Here is a 21,295-nt window from a genome sequence, read left to right on the forward strand (position 1 = left end):
GTCAGGAGTTTGGTACCATAAATTTAAAAATGAAGGGGAGAAAAATCCCATGTATTTTCCATGGTGCACTACCCAGATCCCCTTTCAGAAATGAAGGGTATTTTCCCAGCTGTTGAGAATCCTGCCAACTGACAACCTTCAACTATTAGCCAGGATTGCCCTTGGCTAAAGAGAGCTGCCTTGCCCAAGGTCAGCTCCCTGCCCAGGACAGCTGTCATCTACTGACTGGCTGGTGTCAGAGTATAAAGGCCTAGTTTCTTTGCACCAACCTGGGATAACTCTGATGAGCCGCCCCAGCTTAGTCCTCCCTGTGGGTTAGCTGAGGCCTTTGTTGAGACTGCATTGCATCACAACTTCACCCTCTGCCCAATCTTCCTGCCTTCCCTTCTCCCACAGGTGTCAATCCTGAGAGCACTTCCTGATAAACATCCTGCACACCAATCTCTTCTTAGAGTTTGTATCTGAGGGGATGCAAACCGCAACAATCTACTTTACAGGAAGATTATTCTCAGAGCTGTCAACCATCTAAAAATAGCCAAATGAACCTCCAGATTCTATGTAGTACATCATGTGTTCAACTGCAGACCTAGCTGTTGAAACTAAGTGATAAGGTAGATTGTCTTGGTAGAGATAGAGGTGTGTCTAATCCTCCACTTCTTCCTGTATCCACTCCCTCTGTAATGTGACTGCCACTTCTGCTTCATTTTGTTGGCCAAAGCAAATCATAAGGCCAACCCAGATCTGGGGAGGAGGAAACAGATTCTACCTTGGATAGGAGGAACTACCGTGTGCCTGTTCTGAGCCTAGGCCTCAAGGGACCTTGCATATACTTCTGTCTCTCTTGGAACCCTGTCACAGGCATTTGAACGAGCTGGGGCTAGCCTGCTGGAAAAGAGACCATGTGGAATTGAGACAAGTTAGCTGTTCCTGCCGAGGTCACTCTGGTCCAGCCAGTCCCCAAGTAACCTGGTAGGTGACCAAAGATGTAGTATGAATAAGCACAGTCAAGACCAGAAGAATGCCCACCCAAATTGCTGACCCACAGAATTGTGAGTTAAGTAAATGGTGGTTATGTTAAGTTTTGGGGAGGTTATTGCTATGCAGCAATAGAAAAACTGATGTAGTATCAGCTATGGTTTGGATGTGGTTTGTTCCTGTCAAAACCCATGTTGCAATTTGATCCCCCAATGTGGCAGTGTTGAGAGGTGGGGCCTAGTGGGAGGTGTTTGGGCCATGGGGGCAGATCCCTCATGAATAGATTAATACCCTACTGCAGGGGTATCTCACAGGAATGGATTAGTTCCCTTGAGAGCAGGTTGTTAAAAAGCGCCTGTCTTCCTCAGTTTCTCTCTCTTGCCAGGTGATCTCTTTGCACATGTCTACTCCCTTTCTGCTTTCCATGAGTGGAAGAGGCATGAGGCCTTCATCAGATGCAGCTGCTCCATCTTGAGCTTTCCAGCCCCCAGAATCATGAATCAATTAAACCTCTTTTCTTTATAAACTACCCAGCCTCAGGTATATTGTTACAGCAACATTAAACAGACAAGACTCAAATCTGCTGGATACATGAATCAGCTGGCAAAAGAAGAGCATAGAGAATTCAGACTATAGAATATGTCCTCGATTCATTTTAATGGGCTCTGGTGCACCCAGCTGCTGCAGAAGCTGCTACTGATGGCTCACACCTGCAACCTTTTTAGCAGGATTGTTCTTGGGTGATCAAAGCCATCTCAGCTGGAGGTGCATCTCCCTTGTCCTGGGACATCCTATAACTAAAGCCTGTCTTGTGTGAGGGCACAAAATCCAGCTGTCTTGCCTCAAGGTAGGGCAAATTCTGGGGCAATTTACAGCACCAATCTCCTCTGCTGTCACAGGCTGAGAGTGGATCTCATCTGCAACCACATCTTTGCTCAGCTTCTTCTTCCTTTCTCCCACCCTCTTACAGGTTCCTTCCGAGAGCACTCCCTTAATAAACAAACAAACTTGCTCCTGAAACCCCAGCTCAGGCTCTGCTTCCAATAAATCAAAAGTGAATTCCTAGGAGAAAAAGATGGGGAGCATGGGAGTGACTGGTGTGGAAGGAAATTGGAAAAGCGCTGATCATCCTAACACCTTTGCAGTAGAAGTTTTCAAACCAATAGAAGATGACTCTCCTCCCATTGGTCCAAGACAAACGTCTCCATCGCAAGTGCTTGATGTGCTCCCACTGCCTACAAGGAAACGCACTCCTTTCCTTTGTAAGACGGGAATGACACTTTCTTTTCTCTCCAATCTTTAATTTCTCCCTGCACTCACTCTTTCCCCAGTAGGGTTTGAGTCTATTCCTCTTTGTAGGAAGATGCCATCACCTCCATTCTTCTAGCTACAGCCCCTGTCCTCTCTCTCACATCAGGATACTTGAGCAATCTACACTAGAGATCACCACTTCTTTATCCCTTAATCATCAACTCACATTACATGGCTTCTGCTGTCGACCCTGCCACTAAAAGTATCCTTGCCGAAGTCACAACGACCTTATGTTACACAACTAGTTGGCTGCATTTGATGTCACTCAACACTCTTAGTATGTGAAACACGATTACACACATTCCCTTTGCTCCTGTGATGCTGTGTTCACTTGGATTTCTGCCTCATTTCCAGGGAATTCAGAATCCGTTTCTTTCGATTGTCCCTTAGATGTCCACGTGTTTTCTGGTTCTCTTTTCACCTGCCATACATTTCTATGAATTATTTCACCTACTATTATAGCACCAATTGCCACTTATATCTGAATGATTTTCAAATTGAAGTTCCAGCTCCAGACTCAATATCCACTTGCCCTTTGGGCACCTCGACTTAAATGTGCCACAGGCACCTTATTGGACTACCACCACCTACACACACACCTGGCACACACCTGCATGCACACACACCTGTGCACACACTTGCATGCACACACCTGTGCACACACTTGCACGCACACACACCTGTGCACCTGCAGGCACACACCTGTGCACACACCTGCATGCATACATACTTGCACACACACTTGCATGCACATACCTGCATGCACACACACCTGTGCACACACTTGCATGTACAACCTGTCACACACCTGCACACACACACCTGTGCACACACCTGCATGCACACACACTTGCATGCATACACACCTGTGCACACACCTGCATGTGCACACACCTGCATGCGCACACACCAGCATGCACACACACCTGTGCACATACCTGCATGCACACTCACCTGCATGCACACATACCTGCATGCACATACACCTGCATGCACACACACTTGCATGCACACACACCTGTGCACACACCTGCATGCATGCCCACACACACCCACACACATACACTCACATATACACCCTGCCCTCTTCCTCCTCTGCTCCATACCCCCAGAGCTGGAACTATCATCCATCTGCTTTTCCATGGCAAAACCTTTGGAATCACCCCTGATTTGTCTCCTTCCCCTTCAATTAATCAACCACTACCTTCCAAATTCCTTTCAATTTTACCTTCAAAATTGCCCTCTACTTTTAAACACGATTCCATTTCTTTCTACCTTCAGCTGCAACCTGGGCCTAGATTACTTCACACTGCATCTCGTCTGGGCTCCTGTTCTAACCACCTCCAATCTAATTTCCATAACCAGTTAGGGGATCACCCTAAAATGCACAGCTGATTATTGCTTTTCCCTGTTGAAAAGAATTTCTACTTCCTCTGGGATCAGCTCTTCCACTCATCAAGATAGGATGGGGTTTCCTCCCACAATAACGGAACGGGTTCTATCACACTCCATTGTAATGAATTACCTGTCTGTTCTTCCCAAAGAAACAAAAGCTCCTTCCTTTGTTCAATTAGTAGATATTCACTGACACCTTCCTATGCATAATGCACGGAGCTGTTAATCAAATGGTAAATAAAACAAACATTGGCCTTTTCCCATTAGCAGGGCTCACATATTTGTCATCCTATTACCCATGCTAGCAGTTTTAGGCACATAAGTTGCTTAATAGGTATTTGCTGAATAAATACATGATAAAATGAGTGCTGTTGGCCGCGCGTGGTGGCTCATGCCTATAATCCCAGCACTTTGGGAGGCCAAGGTGGGCGGATTCACCTGAGGTCAAGAGTTCGAGACCAGCCTGGCCAACATGGCAAAACCCCATCTCTACTAAAAATATAAAAATTAGCTGGGTGTGGTGGTGCATGCCTGTAGCCCCAGCTACTTGAGAGGCCGAGGCAGGAGAATTGCTTGAACCCAGGAGGCAGAGGTTGCAGTGAGCTGAGATCGCGGGAAGGCACTCCAGCCTGGGTGACAGAGCTAGACTGTCTCAAAAAAAAAAAAAAAAAAAGGAGTGCTGTCTTCTAAAGACTAATTTTCTCCATTCCATTCCCTATTTTAGAATAAAATTCATGGGAACAGATTTTATAAAAATGATCTTCATGGTCGATGTTTACAGAAAGTATCTTTTTATTACAAAAGGCAGAGATAAATTACATCTAAATATTTTCAGACCATCAAAAGTCTTTAAGTAACTCACATTCCTCCACAGAGATTATCCTGGTAGCCAAATTAACAGAATCAGCCAAGCACATAAGGAACTTAGCACATAAATTAAAGATACTCAATAAAATCCAATTATAAAGGAGCAAATTTCTACAAACTTGAAACTACCACCTACCCTGCTGCCAGAATGTAATGATATGTTCTCTGCATGCCAAACATATCTTCTCCCAAAAGATAACAACTGTTTTGGGTTGAATAGCGTCCTCTGAAAAGAGGTTGAGGTTCTAAGCCCTGGTACCTGTGACTGCAACCTTATTTGGAAGCAGAGTCTTTGCTGAGTAATCAGGTTAACCTGCTGCCAGGATGCTGAAAGCAGAAAGGGCTTGAGCCAAACCTTGGCCACAGAGGCTGTGAATGACGCAGGTGAAGGCAGCCCTTGCTGGCCTGAGGGCTGAAACTTACAAGTGGGGTGAGGGGCTTGCTTACCATCAGGTAACCAATGGGGACATTCTCTTCCATTCCTTGAAATACACCCTTTCAAAATGTAAGTGGGGAGCCTTGGGCCATCAGCCTGATTTTCAGAAGCTCAAATGACATAAAAATTGGAGTCTTGACCAGATCATTCCTCTTTTTGGTTTATGGTGATAAATATACATAAAAGTTACCATTTGAACTTTTTTTTTTTTTTTTGAGATGGCGTTTCACTCTTGTTGCCCTGGGATTACAGGCGTGAGCCACCTCTCCCAGCCACCATTTGAACTATTTTTTTTTTTGAGAAGGAGTCTCGCTCTGTCACCCAGGCTGGAGTGCAGTGGCGCCATCTCGGCTCACTGCAAGCTCTGCCTCCTGCGTTCAAGCGATTCCCCTGCCTCAGCCTCCCAAGTAGCTGGGATTACAGGTGTCTGCCATCATGCCCAGGTAATTTTTTGTATTTTTAGTAGAGACGGGGCTTCACCATATTAGCCAGGATGGTCTCGATCTCTCGTGATCCACCCACTTCGGCCTCCCAAAGTGCTGGGATTACAGGCGTGAGCCACTGCGCCCAACCACCATTTGAACTATTTTCAAGTGTACAGTTCAGTTGCAGCAAGTACATTCATACTGTTGTTCAGCCATCACCACCATTCATTGCCCCAACTTTTTCACTTTTCCAAACTGAAACTCTGTCTCCGTCAAACACTAACTCATCTTTTCCCCTCCCCCCAGCCCCTGGTACCCACCATTCTACATTCCGTCTCTATTTGGATGACTCTAGGGACTCCTATAAGTGGCATTATGCAGTATGCGTCCTTTTGTGACTGGCTTATTTCACTCAGCACAAGGTCCTCAGGGCCCCTCCGTGTCACTCCCTGCGTCGGAACTTCCTCTCTTTTTAAGGCTGGGTACTATTCCATCATCTGTATACACCACATTTGTTTATCCATTCACGACATTTGGATTGTTGTTGAAATCCCACTCGACTGCACACTCCTGCTGCCAGCCGCGTGCTGGGCACAGGGCACGTGCTCTGGTCAGCTGCTGGGTATGGGACACAGCTGAGCATACTCACTCCCTCTCTGACCCCAGGACACTCCCTCTCTGATCACCGTGGCAAGCCTGGAAGGACCTATACTTGTTGGCCTTGACCAAGGGCTGCATGGTTGTGTGAGGTATAAACAGTTGGGTTATAAAGAGATAAGAACATCACTTTCCTGTTACACTCGCGGGGAGGAAGCTGACAGCAAACCCAGAGCACTCCCTGTATTCTCTTTTCTTTCAACTGGGAAGGCTCTGGGCTTGTCCCCAGCACAAAGCTGCTGCCATGAAACATCAGGGACTCGTGGAAGAGCCCTGCGTCTGTGTCTGTCACTATCCCTTCAAATGATCTCAAATAAATCGTGGTTTTCTCGTCAAACCACTGTCTCTTCTTAAATGGGGTTATTCTAATCCATGATCCCTAGTCAAAGCCTAATTTTCTTTTCTAGAAGGTTCTCCCTTCCCTCTCCCTTAATGTAAACACTGACAGTACTCCAGGCTCAGCCCAGCAGGTGATGTGCCTTGAAGCTGTCAAGACCAGCGGTTTTCCGTTTCTCCCTCCTGTAGGGCCGACTGTGCCACTCATTATCCCGGCGAAACCGCTCTCCCCCTTTACTGAGCTGTTTTGCCCCAGTACTGTTCAGTTCCCAATCAGATTGTAAGCTCTAGAAGGCAGGAACAATAACTTGCAGTTTAACCTTTGGCACCTAAAATAATACTTTGCTACACCTGTGTTTAATAAAATAACTGAGTGAACAAGAATAGGAATGGCATGTTCTCAGCATGGCAACGCATCTTCTCCTAAAAGATAACAACTGTTACAGATTGGACTGTATCTCCTAAAAAGAGATGTTGAAGTTCTAAGTCCCAGTACCTGTGAATGTGACTTTTGGAAATACGGTCTTTGTAGATATAATCAGGTTAAGACGATAGGGGTGGGCCCTCATCCAATGTAGCTTGTGTTCTTTTTTTTTTTTTTTTTTTTTTTTTTTGAGACAGTGTCTCGCTCTGTCACCCAGGCTGGAGTGCAGTGGTGCAATCTCGGCTCACTGCAACCTCTGCCTCTGGGTTCCCACGGTTCTCATGCCTCAGTCTCCTGACTAGTTGGGATTACAGGTGCCCACCACCACGCCAAGCTAATTTTTTGTATTTTTAGTAGAGACAGGGTTTCACCATGCTGGCCAGGCTGGTCTCGAACTCCTGGCCTCAAGTGATCCACCCACCTTGGCCTTCCAAAGTGCTGGGTTTACAGGCATGAGCCACCGCGCCTGGCCTTGTATTCTTATAAGAAGGAAATTGGGATGCAAAGAAAGACAAAGGGAAGATGGCTATGTGAGAACGGGACAGAGACTGGAGTAACACTGTCACAAGCTGAAGCTGGAGAAGGCAAGGAAGAACTCTCCCTAGAGGCTTTGAAGAGAGTGTAGCCCTGCCAACACCTTGACTTTGGACTTTTGGCCTCCAGAACAGTGAGACAGTACATTTCTATTGTTTTAAGCCATCCAGTGTGTGGCACTATGTCATGCCCCAGTGACATGTGACACTAATGTGACAACTGAATGGAGTGGTTCCAGCCATACAGGTAGACCCAGGGATGTGGCTCTCACAGTGTCGCTGGGCACGGGAATAATACTGGGTACCTGCGGTAATTAAACCAGCAGTGACAGCTGGGGTCTCAGTAGGGCCCACTGTGTTGAAATAGAGAGTGCTTAAGTGCTTAGTGAAGCCATGGAGATTCGCTGCCTCGGTCTCAGGAAGTGCTGGAGGCTGCACACATCTGTTGCTCCATCCCACTCCTCTATGAAACGCTCCCCTTCCGAAGAGGGCATCCTAAGTCTGATGATGTCATCAGACTCAAAATCTTAAACCTCTAGAATAACACTTCTGTTTTACTTTTCTTTTTTTGCTTTACCTATGACATTTTATGAATACTGTAGTATCCCAAGCAAGGTAAATTCAAATAAAGCTTTCAATGAATGATTTTTAAGAAGCTGAGGGGAAAAAAACCTCCTCCTGGTCATGTCCCAGATGTTATCATTTTTCATTTTGTTTCTTTTTTTCTTTTTTTTTCAGACAGAGTCTGCTCTGTTACATAGGGGCTGGAGTGCGGTGTCATGATCTCAACTCACTGCAGCATCTGCCATCTAGGTTTAAGCAATTCTTATGCCTCAGCCTCCCGAGTAGTTGGGATACAGGTGCACGCCACCACACCCAGCTAATTTTTGCAGTTTTGGTAGAGACAGGGTTTTGCCATGTTGGCCAGGCTGGTCTCGAACTCCTGGCCTCAAGTGATCTGCCTATCTTGGCCTCCCAAAGTGCTGGGACTACAGGTGTGAGCCACCGCACCCAGCTATTTTTTGTGTATTTCCATTTGCTATTGTGCCCTCACCATTTCTCCCTCAGCCTGTGATTTATGGTACAATATCCTGAAGATGTCAGGAGCACACGACCTCAGCCTCGGCTGCAGATAGACTGCTCAGCTTGGGGCAATAACTGCTCTGCCCTCCCTCTGCCACCCGGCAGCCCCACCCACAGAAGGGCCCAGACTTACGGCTTTGGAGGGAGCATAGTGTGTCGGTGATGCCAGTGGAGGCCTGGTCGGGCTCTGGAAGGAAGATGGGCAGAACCTCTGCCCTGTGTCCGGAGGGGAAGACGAGGCATAGATGCGATTCTCTAACCGTTCAGGCTCGTGCTTATAGGATTCCAGGGGAAACGTGTGCTGCTTGGTCACTTGGGTGGGTGTTGACGGAGAGGAGGAGAGGCCGGAGGCTGCAGAAGAAACACCAAGGGCGGTCAGAGGTCCGGCTTCCAGGAAGGGACGTCGGGGGTGGTCAGAGGTCTGGCCTCCAGGAAGGGACGTCGGGGGTGGTCAGAGGTCTGGCCTCCAGGAAGGGAGATAGGGAGAGGTCAGAGGTCCGGCCTCCAGGAAGGGATGTCGGGGGTGGTCAGAGGTCCGGCCTCCAGGAAGGGACGTCGGGGGCAGTCAGAGGTCCGGCCTCCAGGAAGGGACGTCAGGGGTGGTCAGAGGTCTGGCCTCCAGGAAGGGACGTCAGGGGTGGTCAGAGGTCTGGCCTCCAGGAAGGGACATTGGAGGTGGTCAGAGGTCCGGCCATGGCAGAGGGAGGCTCTCACCATTCCTGGTGCCCAAAACCTCAAATGGCAAGAAGCCAAATTATTCTGAATGTTGAGGAAAAGCTTTAAAAACCAATTTCTAGTCTCTTAGAATCAGCTGTTTCCAGAAACGCCTCACTATCCACCCTCGGTTGTGGGCAGCATCCCCTCATTGGGAACGGGGTGCTCACACAGTCCCAAGTTATCTGGTGAACTTTTACACACACCCTCCAGATGCTATTTTCCTCCATTCAGCCAAATATCATTTGATCTCCTCTCCTTCTTTCCCCAGCATGGCGCCAAGAGCAAACGCAGTGGTGCCTTATTTATTGAGGTAAAACATGGGGAAGTTCGGAAAATGTGCAGCAGAGATGCAGGCCAATGCCGCAGAAGCCATGGGACCATGTACCTGAGGAGGAGGAGGGGGAGGGGGAGGGGAGGGGAGGGGAGGGGAGGGGAGGGGAGGGGAGGGGAGGGGATGGATGTGTTGTTATTCCTACCAAAACGTGCAACATGAACATCACCACTGTAAGTTCCCAGTAGCAAGACTTCACTGCGAAGATAAATACCCAAGGAGACTTCAGGGAAAGGGTGGGACTGGAATGGGGTCTAAAAAGTGAAACAGATTTAGACGGTCAGGAAAAGGGAGGGGGCCAATAATGGGAGGGGCCACGATGTTAGTGGAGGATTGTAGGAAGACTGGAGACATGAATCTTCCGGGAGTTAAAGGTTCTCCACTTTGACTTATTTCTAACTAACAGAAACAAGTCTATTTCTTCCATAGACTTATTTATGTAATTGCTAAGTGGCGAGTGTACGCCTAATTCATTACCATGGTGCTTTTGAAAGCAGAGCTGGAGACGCAGAGGCTCGTCAAGAAGAGGTTAAATAAATCATGGCACAGTGCGCAGGCAGGATGTGACCTGTGAGTGTGACCTTATTTGGAAACAGGGTCTTTTCAGATCAACCAAGTCTAGATGAGATTTTGCTGGACTAGGGTGGGCCCTAATGCAATGTGACTGGTGTCCTTATAAGAAGAGGAAAAGAGACACAGAAACTGATACCCAGAGGGAAGGCCTCGTGCTGGCAGAGGCAGCGATCGGAGCAATGCGGCTGCAGCCAAGGCGCGCTGGGGATTGCTGGCAAACCCAGAAGCCAGGGCGAGGCAAAGGGGAATCTTCCCCTACAGGTTTCAGAGGGAGCGTGGCGCTGCCAACACCTCGATTTTGAACTTCTGGCCTTCAGGACAGGGCTAAATTTTAGTTGTTTTAAGCCACTCAGTCGGTGGCACTTTGTTATAACAGCCTGAGGAGACTGATGCAATGCATGGATTGTGTTCTAAGAGAAGCAGAATCTGGCTTTGGGTCTGATATCTCAAATCTCTTTTTCTTTGTTTTTTGAGACAGAGTTTTCACTCTTGTTGCCCAGGCTGCAGTGCTGTGGTGTGATCTCAGCTCACTGCAACCTCTGCCTCCCGGGTTCAAGCGATTCTCCTGCCTTAGCATCCTGAGTAGCTGGGATTACAGGCACCTGCCACCAGGCCTGGCTAATTTTTTAAAAATATTTTTAGTAGACATGGGGTTTCACCATGTTGGGCAAGCTGCTTTCGAACTCCTGACCTCAAGTGATCTGCCTGCCCCGGCCTCCCAAAGTGCTGGGATTGCAGGCATGAGCCATCACACTCACCCTCTGATATCTTACATCTTACAGGTAGAAAAATAAAATTTTAAAATAAAATTTGAATTACGTAAGTCAAACCAAAGATGTCAGTGAACATGGCCTGTTAAATTACATTTAGCCTAGAGCTGCCTCCTTAAATATTTTAAGTTTGGCCTAAAGGGTTTTCTGTACATTGTGAACTGTAACAGACCATAGCCTACATTGGTGCCAGCCAGAGTTTTGGCAATCACATGTAGCCAACTGTTCCAACCGTGTTCAAATAAGACGAATGCTGAGCTGTAACCAATCCAGGTGTTTCTGTGCCTTACTTCCGCTTTCTGTGGTCACTTTCCTTTTTCTGTCCATAAATCTTCTTCCACCACATGGCTGAGAGCTGGGCTCTCTGAGTCTACTCTGGCTCAGAAGGCTGCTCGGTTTGCGAATCGTTCATTGCTCAGTCAAACTCCTTTAAACATAATTCGGCAGAAGTTTTCCTTTTATCAGGCCCTAGAGCCACCAGTCACTGTTTCTGGTCTGGACAAGGCTGCGTCACCTACAGAGCCACAGGCCTGGTTCACTCTCCCCAGGCATCTCTGCTGGGTTCCTCCTCCTCACAGCTCCCAGAACCACCTGTGTCCCTCCTGCTCCATCCTCATGGGGAAGGACCTGTCCTCCTGTCCCTCGTGTCACCAAACTCATAAAGCCTTTTCACTGTCCTGTATGTTACCACTTAATGACAAACTGTTTAACGTTCAAACCAAACATAAAAGTATGTAAGTCCCCTCTCCCCACCAAGATCTACCGTCTGTCTTGGGGACGGGGGTCCTGCCACTCCCTCTGGGCCCCAGGGCACCCAGTGCTGTCCTGAGCCAAGGGGTCTGGCAAATGCCTGCTGCCACCAGGCAAGGAACAGAAAGAACAGTGAGAGGACCGGCTCAAGGTCAGGGTGAATCTGTTCCTTTCTGTGGAGAGTGGGGCGCATGTTTTGTTTTGTGTGTCCGGGGGAGGTTTAGGAAGTCGCTTATTAGAGAAGGAGCCCCCTTTTCCAGGAAGCCCTTTCAGGAGACTGAGCAGTGTGAGTGGAAAGCCCTCTGGAAGCCCCGGGCTGGCACTTGGGAGGCAGCTCTGGGTGGAAGCAGGAGGAGAGGGTTAGGACCCGAAACTTAAAATGTAAAAGGCCCTCACAACAAAGCCCCAAACTCTTGAAAAATAGAGGCCAGGTGCAGTGGCTCATGCCTATAATCTCAGCATTTCAGGAGGCTGAAGTGGGTGGACCACCTGAGGTTAGGAGTTCAAGACCAGACTGGCCAACATGGCAAAACCCCATCTCTACTAAAAATACAAATATTAGCCAGGCGTAGTGGCACGCGCCTGTAGTCCCAGCCACTCCAGAGGCTGAGGCAGGAGAATCGCTTGAACCCAAGAGGTGGAGGTTGCAGTGAGCTGAGATTGTGCCACTGCATTCCATTCCAGCCTGGGTGACAGAGTGAGACTCTGTCTCAAAAAAAAAAAAAAAAAAGAAAGAAAGAAAAAGAAAAAAAAGAAAAGTAGAATATTTTCCCCCAAAGGTCTTGAGAAGAAAGCCCTGCTTTGAGGTGGGGTGGGGAGGAAGGAGAGGGAAGAGGAAGAGTGGGAAGGTCCTGATGTGGTTTAGCAGCTCTTCAGAGATAGGGGTGTGTCAGCAGGCAGGACCACAAAAGGGCTGCCAGCCCATCCGGACCCTTCTCAGGGCCAGGCTCCAGCTGCTTGGCACTGAGAAATAGAGACAGTAGCCAGGGCTCAGGGAGGCCTGCCCGGGGCCTCTCAGGGGGATCTGCAGGGGCAGAGCAAAGAAGCCTGTGTGCTATTTTGTGTGTAGTGTGGGGCACTGCCTGGGGCCTTAGACCCCAGAGTCATATCCTTCAGTGGTTCCTGCAGCAACAGAGTCCCCAGCAGGGGCTCGTCCTGGTCCCACAATGCACCTGGGACAGGCTATCTCCTCTCCTGAGAGTCAAGAGGGAATGTTCTCATCCTCCTCTCCCAGCCCCTTCCCCCACTGGACACAGGGCCCCTTCAGTGGCACTTCCCGGGGGCTGTGCCCCTGCTTCCTGTAGGCATGTGCAGGGACCTGATGGGGCAGAGCTGAATAGGATGTGGTGGGGGGCGTTTTAGGTTCAAAAACCTGTGCCACGCCCCACATCCTCATGACCTGTGACAGCCCTGCAGAGAAACCACTCTGGGGGGCTGGGGTCTTCGTGTGTAAAGGAAGGGGCCAGCCACAGAGATCTCTAAAGCCTCCTCCATGGACAATGCTGAAAAGTAGCTATGTCCATCCCTGAGCAGGGCATGATCAAAACTAGCCCTGGCCAGGTGCGATGGCTCATGCCTGTAGCCCCGGCACTTTGGGAGGCTGAGGGAGAAGGATCGCTTGAGCCCAGGAGTTTGAGACCACCTAGGGCAACATGGCAAGACCCTGTCTCTATTAAAAAAAAAAAAAATTGGCCAGATATGGTGACATATGCCTGTAGTCTCAGCTACATGGCGAGATCGCTTGAGCCCAGGAGTTCAAGGCTGCAGTGAGCTAGGATTGCACCACTGCACTCCAGCCTGGGTGACACAGCAAGATCCTGTCTCACAAAACACAACACAACAAAATGAGCCCAAACTGCACCCATGCAGGCATTGGGCAAAGGCCCAGAGGAAACAGGTACTCTGTGGTGCCTATCTAGGCACCACCCATCAAAACCGCAAACGCGAATGTTCCTGGACCCAGTAATTCCATTTCTGGGGCCATAGACTTATTTGTGTAATTGTTAAGGGTCGACTGTATGGCTTATTCATTACCATGGTGCTTTTAAAAGCAGAGCCTGGAGACACAGAGGCTCGTCAAGAAGAGGTTAGATAAATCATGGCCCATCTGCAGGTATAGGCAGCCACCATTCCTGTCGGAACATGACAGGGATCCTCGTTCCTTTCATCTCCAAGATGGAGCGGTAAGTGAAGAAAGCCAACTGCAGAGCCATCTGTATGGAATGATACCATTTGTAGTTTCGAAAAAAGGAAGGAGAGTATCTATATTCTGCCTGTCTGATTTTGCCTAGACTATCTCTGGCAGGATCTGGAAACACTGGCTGTCTCCAGGGAAGGGAACAACTGGCAGGGAGGACTTTCATCATATCCCCTTTTTGATTTTTCAAACTTTCTATCATGGGAATGGATTATCTATTCAGAAAATTACTTCTTTTCAGCCACTGCTTTGCTTTTGAGCCAAGAGGCTGGCGAAGGCCATATTTAAGCATTGACCTGCTTCCTGCCCTGCCTGCCCCGACGCGCCCCCCAGCTCTGTGCAGGGGTGTCTCCCACGAGAAGCAGGACCAGGACCTCTGTCCTGTCTCCCACTAGAATCAGGGCCATGGCTGTGCCTTCCTGAGCTGTCCTCTCCCTCGCTCTTTCTCTTCAAGAAGTTTTTCCACTTCCAACATTCTTCAGGGATGAAGCTTAGTCACTGTTGTGCAAGGGATGTTCACAGCCCATGCAAACTCCTTGCTAGTTCTTTGGGTACAGAATGTTCATCTTTCGAGTAAACAGTTTAAAGAGAATGCAACTGTGACCAAGCCCCTCCCCACCCCCTGCCGAGAGCTCTTAAGAGCACAAACCACGGCGTCTGCTCCTCCCATGGCCCTGTCCCCTTGCAGGCCACCCCCGTGTGAGTACTGGAATGATCCTAACCCAGTCCCAAAGGAGGTGAGAGAGGTGGCGGGATGCAGGAGTGAACCTCTGGGGCCGAGATGAGAAGGTGGACTGTTCATTTGGGGGTGGGAACACCTCATTTCTGGTGGGGCTGAATGATTCTCTATCATTGCCATCTTTCCAAGTTCAGAAGCTGCTCCCATCTTTCCACCTGGCCTTCCTGTTCCTTCCAGAGCTGGTGACTCCTGTGGGGAAAACAGGTGGCACTCTGGACTACAGAGGGGGAAGGGAAACTTTTAGGGGAAGGGACAGGTGAAATGCTGAGACTCACAGTGTGTGCATTAGGGATATGTGTGTAGTTAGGGGCATGGGGAGTGAACCCTCCTGGAACCTAACATATGCCCTATCTGTTGACTGATACCCGAAATGTTTTTAAGAGGGGGTAGAGTCTTGCAGCATCAACACTTTTTTTTTGCACGATGCCACCCTGTTTACACAGGGCTTACACACTCTGGCCCCCTCTGCCCCTCACAGATGAAGAAACTGGTAGCTGGAGAAAGTTCAGTTACTTATCCATGGTCCTTTAGCGAATAAATGGCAGGGACCACACCTCAGCTCCACTGTCCTGACTCTATAACCCAGACACTTTCTGCCACAATCAAACTGGGGTATCACCAAGAGAAAGAACATGAAGACTTAAAATTACATTTTAGCTGTATGAATTACTCTCCGAGAAGTGGGGCTTCACGGGGCCAACAGGAAGGAGAGCTTGGATGACACTGGGTGACTGCAGAGGGAAAGAAGAGATGCCACAGAAGAGAGAGGGGCACAGAGACGGAGTGAGCTTGGGACCCCATGTGCTTCCTAAGGTGGGACAGCCCCATGTAGGGAGGGACAGGCTTCCTCCAAAGACGGTTTTCTTCCATGCCAGCCAGGAAGGGTAGACCAACAAAGAAGTGACTTCTACTCAGGTTTATGCTATTCAATCAGTAGAGAAACAACTGTCTTATGAGTCAGGTAAGGTGGGTAGTAAGAATGATTCCTAAGCTTTTTTTCTTTTCAATGTTGGTATCACTATTCATAAATAAAAGGGAAAATGGGCAATGCTGACACAATCCCTCATTACTTTTTTTGAGACAAGGTCTCACTCTGTGGCCCAGGCTGGGGTAAATGGTATGATCACGGCTCACTGCAGCCTCAAACTCCTGGGCTCAAGTGATCCTCCCACCTCAGCCTCCTGAGTAGCCGGAACTCCAGGCAAATACCATTACACCAGCTAATTTTTAAATTTATTTTTGTAGAGATGGCATCTTACTATGTTGCCCAGGCTGGTCTTGAACTCCTGGTATCAAGTCACCTCCTGCCTCAGCCTCCCAAAGTGCTGGGAATATAGGTGTGAACCGCCATGCCTGGCCCCCCATTACTTTTAAATAGACAATGTATTTCTTAATCATAAGGTCAACTGCTGAACTCAACCTTGGGTCTGATCAGTAAATGAATAGTTCCTGGACAGCTTCCACGGGCCAAGTATGCTGGGGGTGTTGAGGAAGGGGGTGCTAAGATGGATTAGAGCAAGTCCCTGTAGTCTGTAGGAGAAATGGGGACAAAACCAAAAAATCAGCCCCAACACCACCATGCAATAAAGTCGAGAACCAGGAAAGCAGCGGGGGAGCTCAGGGAAGAGGAGAGGGCCTGAGGGTGGGGGTGGGAAGGTGGCTCAGAAACCCCAGGAAAGAGCTGGGCCCCGATCCTGGAGGAGGACACAGGTCTGCCCCGGCCCAGGGGCCTCTCCTAAGGGCCCAGGCAGAACTGGGCCATGGCCAAAGTCACCCAAGAAGGCTCTGGCCAAAGGACAGACAGGTGCCCCGTTTCTGTTCCTTCTGAGAAGACATCTCCTCCTTTCTCCTGCTCCTTGAGGACTTTGTTTAGGACGCCGCCAGCCTCTGCAGTGAACAATGCCTTTGATTCTCCCAGGGCGGCAGCCAGGCCCAGTGAACAGCCCAGCGAGGGAACAGAAACGGCTCCTGGCAGCCACACAGAACACCATGAAAGGGGGTCCAGACACTGGGGAGCCATGGGCTGGTGACTTCACAGGGCCTGGCCCTGCTGGCAGGCGCTGGAGAGGAGGAGGAGGAGAACAGAGGTGCCACCAAAAGGAACTGAGCCCTGCTGGAACGGAATAGCTGTGCTGGGTGGAAACAGAGGCCTGGCCCTCAGAAGCCCCAAGCTCTAGGTCTGGTTTTACCACTAAGTTGCCATGGGCTCTGGGACAAATCCACCCCTTGCCTTGGTAAAAATAAACCAGGTAGACCAGATGCCTATCTGGTGCAATCCGGCCCCTCCACTGCGTAAATGGAATGAGCTAGAGCCTCATTCCTGCCTAAGGAATGGAACGACAAGAAGGAAATAATGTATTCTGCTGACTGTTGTTACAAGAGGCATGAAGTGAGAAGAGCAACATTTCCATTGACACTGGAGGGAGGCTTTGCTTATACAGGGTTTTGAAACCTCCTACCACTCATCAGAGTGAGGGGCCAGGTGTTGTTCCCTACTTTGGAGGGAGGATGGCGAGCGTCGTGAGGGGGAACGGTGGCCCAGGGAGGTGCCCAACGAAAGTGCCACAGCCAGAGAGGGACAGCAGTACCTGTGCTGAGTAGCTGTAGCACACAGAGGGATGCAACCAGCAGGCAGGCGGAGACCCTGGGCGGTGCGAGACCCTGTGTGACACAAGTTCAGGCCAGGCAGGTGACCCAGAACCCAGCCTCTGATGTCTGCTTAGGACTCTGTTTTCTCAAGGAGCAAACCCACTGCTTTAATGTTTTGGCCCTTTGTTTCTCAGGTGCCCTCTGGCCTGGCTCCTACACCCTCTCCCCGCATGGCCCCTATTGCCCGCAGGTTTTACCTTCCACCCCTCATTCCAGAGCCCTACCCTCCAGGGCCGCTGGAGCTGAGTGCCCGGCCCTCTGACTCCAGAATGGCTCTGGGCAGCGCAGGCAACTGCAGGAGGCTGGGGGAGCCAGGGAATAGAGGGGCAGTATCCTTAGGGACCCAGCTGGCCCCTCCTGCCTGCCATGCCTCCAGCAACTCCTCTTCCCCTCGTCGCTCCAGGCCTGGGCGGTAATGACTCCTGAAACCCTGCCCACACCCCTGGGAAAAGCCCCTTCAGAACCCCAGCTGAATGTCCTTGTTTCCTGCCCCCAACGATACAGTTTCCAGCCGCCACTCCCAAACCAGGATAAGGACTGGCCAGCACCGTGGAAGCAGCTGAGCTCTGGGGCCAGAAACCTGGGCTGGACCCTAAGTCACCACTCGCCAGCTATGTGGCCTCAGAGGAGTCAGCTCAGAGGCTTGCTTCATTCTTTGAACATCTGAGCTGCCCGTGGGCTTTGTGTGATGAGTAAGAGGTAAGAAGCAAAGCACCCTAGGACGCTGAATGATAAGGCCCGTATTCAGTATGGGCAGCTGCCATTGATAGCAGGTGACGTCTCCGGGAGAAGACCCTGCTGGTCGGAAGCTCAGAGCCGGCTCTAGCTTCTGCCTTGCCTGGGGGACAGGAGTGTGACACACCTGAAGTTCAAGCTGCAGCTCACCCCTGGCTGACTCCACCCTGCGGCCCCTCCACACAGGCTCAGTGTGGAGGTGAGAAATCCCAGCTGAGCCCTCTCTGACAAGTTGGGGTCTCCTCCAGGCAGTCCTGGCCATAGCCATCCCAGTGCCCCCAGCCACAGTCAGCCACAATGCACTCTGGAAGCTGTTCCTGAGGGCGTGGAGGCCAGTCCCTGGTTTCTCATCACCTGGAGACGTAAGAAATTGGAAAAAGCTGGTCACCCCCAAGACAAGCTCCAGGTGCCACACGTCAGTTCATTGAACAGCGCCTGGCCCAGGGTGACATTAGGTATCAGTACCACTTAGGCCCAGGAGTCCACTTCCTCTATAACCCACTGCAGGCTGCTGTTTCATTTGCACAGAGGCAAGAATACCCTACACAGAGCGGGCCTGCCTGAGCCTTCAGCCATTTCTTCTCTTTCCCCCCAGCCCAAGGTGGGAGTGGCGAGGTCATCTTCAAGACCATTCTACCATTCTCCACCCTCCGTGTTGGTGGATGCATTCCAGAATGATCCATTCAACCTGAACTATTCTACCTCCCACAGCCCCAGCTGCCCAATACTTCTCTGAAAGAAGCCTGTCCTCAGGGCCGCCCCACCAACACCCCTATCCCATGCTCAGCTTCTCTTTGAGAATTGCTGTGGTAGACAAATACTTCAGCTTCAGCACCCCTTTACACTCTTGAAAAATAGGGTGTTTAACATATAATGAGTTTATGGTTGTCATTTATAAATGAATTAATGTTTAAAATTTTCTCAGTTTTAATTTCTAATATAGGCTAGGTTTGGTGGCTTAGGCCTATAATCCCAGCACTTTGGGAGGCCGAGAAGGGAGGAGCTGGGAGCTCAGGAGTTCAAGATCAGCCTGGGCAACATAGTGAGACCCCCATTTCTACAAAAAATAAAAAATTAGCTGGGCATGGTGGCCTGTGCCCTTGGCCCCAGCTACTCAGGAGGCTGAGGAGGGAGGATTGCTTAAGCCTGAGAGGTTGAGGTTGCAATGAGCCATAACTGCACCGCTGGACTCCAATCTGGGTGACAGAAAGACCCTGTCTCTAATAAAAAAAAAAAAGAAAATTCTAATATGGTGAATATTGATTCATATGACCCACAGAAATAAAAGCTCCTTGGGATCCTCATTTTTTTAAAAGTAACTTCTCAGCAATCTATATTTTTTAAAACAAAACAAAAAATAAGTGGCATTTTTACTTTTTGCAAATGTCTTGAATAGCTGGCTTAATCAAAGATGCTAGGTTTATGTATCTGCTAGTGCCCTCATTCCCTGTGAGACGGTTTTGCTCTAAACCCTTGTCTGGGCAGTCCCCAGTCCCTGTCCCCACTGAGTCTAACCCGACATGCTGAGTAGAGCATCTGAGCCACAGAGACAGTTAGGATGCTTCTCAGGCTTCAGTTCTCAAACCTGGCTGGGCCAAAAGTCACCTGGGAGCATTGAGAACGCATGTGCCCATAGGACCGGAAGATCCTGACCGACGGGGCCAGGAGGAGCCTGGGGATGTGAGCTGTGTGACGTTCCCCAGGTGACGCGGGTGGTTGGACATGTTTTGGAACCATTCATTTAATCCAATCTCCCTATTTCACAGATAGGAAACTTCTAAAGTAATTTTTAGTTCCCATTCTTTATGGTCATGTGGTCCGAGTGCCTCCGTCCTGTCTCACAGCTCCCTTCTATGGAAGAGCAAATTCCCTTCCTTCTGAGTTCCCAGCCCCCTGCTTGGACTCTGATAGGAATGACTCTCCCTGCAGCCAAGGTCAGCCTCATGCAGAAACGCCCTGGAATGATGCCTCGTCCCCGGGTACCAGGCGTTTATGCAGCTGCCGGCCAGGCCAGCTCTCCTGAGCTCTGCTGCTCCTTTTCAGCCAGCTGCTTTGAGACCTTGCTCTGAATGTTCCTAAAAGACAAGTTTCACACCCGCCTGGTGTCCTCCCCACCCCACTCCAGCCCTGCCCCTGCAGGACCCCCTCTCTCAGCAGGAGTTTCTGGACTCTGGCCCCTTTATAGCTGAATGGCCCTGGCCCTAGCTGAGCTCACTCTCAATTCATATTTTAATCTGGAGTAAGGTTTCAGGCTGCAGATTTTGGTTCTAGGCTCTAAGAATCTGTTTTATGATCTTTTGTCACTGAAACTGTTCAAAATATGTTGGAAAATATCTGAGTGATCTTGGAGTCAAACCATCATGGTAATATGGAAGGTGAAAAATTATTTCTATTTAAAAAAAAACTTTTAGGAGTTTTTCCAAGGTTATTCTCCTAAAAGGAATCCGGAAAATATCCAGTCTTATAGGGCTTTGTATACCCAATAACATTCTGCACCTAGTTATGAAATAGTTGGCTCTAGCATATGGGTATTTACATGGGAACTAACAAAACAAAACAGAAATGGCGGTGCAGGGGAAGGAAAGGCGAATCTCACAGGGCCTAATTTTAAATCAGTCCCAACTCTGACAATGTGGTCCCAGCCTCTGCTGTCTGCCCTGTTCCTTCTTCACGCTTGCCTGGAGGTCAGAGTTCTACATCATGGACCCAAAACGTAACCCTAGATACTTCACTTGGGCAAAAGACAACAGCAGATATGCATCTTGATGTTGCCACTTAGAAAGCAGTCCTGGGGAGGCACAGGGGAGGCCCCTCTGCTGCTTTGTGAGAGAGAGAAATTCTGCCACAGAACTTTTCCCATATACAATGGTTTCGGAAAAACAATTTGCTAAGAATTTGTCAATGAAAGGGAAATGTTAGCAGCCTCAGTCCCTCTAATTATCAGTATTTGTGGAATCACAAAAGCAACAGGCATTGTTTGGTGCTGTTGAGATGAACTCTGCCGAATGTGATAGTCTGGAATGGGCCAGCATGAGAATCATAGGTGGTAAGAATGGGCATGACCTTGGACAAACGTCTCAGAACCTCATTTTCGGTGGAGGAAGTGCAGGCTCTGAGAGGTGAAGTGTGTGGCCAAGGATCTACCCCCCACCCCAGAAGCAGGTCCACAGCCATGACTCAGGTCTTCAGGCCGCAGCCCAGGGCCTTGCTCCATTCCAGGAGGTTTCTGACGGTGACCTCATCCCTGTGGAATGTTGGGGAGAAGACCGTTTGTATGGGCGACAGGAAAAAGCACACAGTCGCACCAGGCAGGCGAGGTGGGTGCCTGAGGTCAGAGGTGTGTCTGCCTTGGGCTGCCTCTCCGTGTCCACCCTCCTCCCCAACGGGGCTCC

The 21,295-nt window shown here is 49.6% G+C and overlaps 1 protein-coding gene across 11 annotated transcripts in view; it reads right to left on the bottom strand.

The window, feature by feature from the left end:
- Positions 1–21,295, bottom strand: part of PRKAG2 (protein kinase AMP-activated non-catalytic subunit gamma 2) — a 320,167-nt gene that overhangs the window by 110,271 nt on the left and 188,601 nt on the right. For 10 of the 11 annotated variants that reach the window (XM_034965286.3, XM_034965280.3, XM_034965285.3 and 7 more), the window contains one exon: positions 8,576–8,793. In XM_034965286.3, coding sequence (XP_034821177.1) covers positions 8,576–8,793 — 218 coding nt within the window. Of the gene's footprint in view, positions 1–8,575; positions 8,794–21,295 lie in introns of those variants that run through there. The other variant, XM_063606426.1, reaches the window with a different exon arrangement.

Source organism: Pan paniscus, chromosome 6 (assembly GCF_029289425.2).
Source record: "Pan paniscus chromosome 6, NHGRI_mPanPan1-v2.0_pri, whole genome shotgun sequence".
NCBI classification, from domain to species: Eukaryota; Metazoa; Chordata; class Mammalia; order Primates; family Hominidae; genus Pan; species Pan paniscus.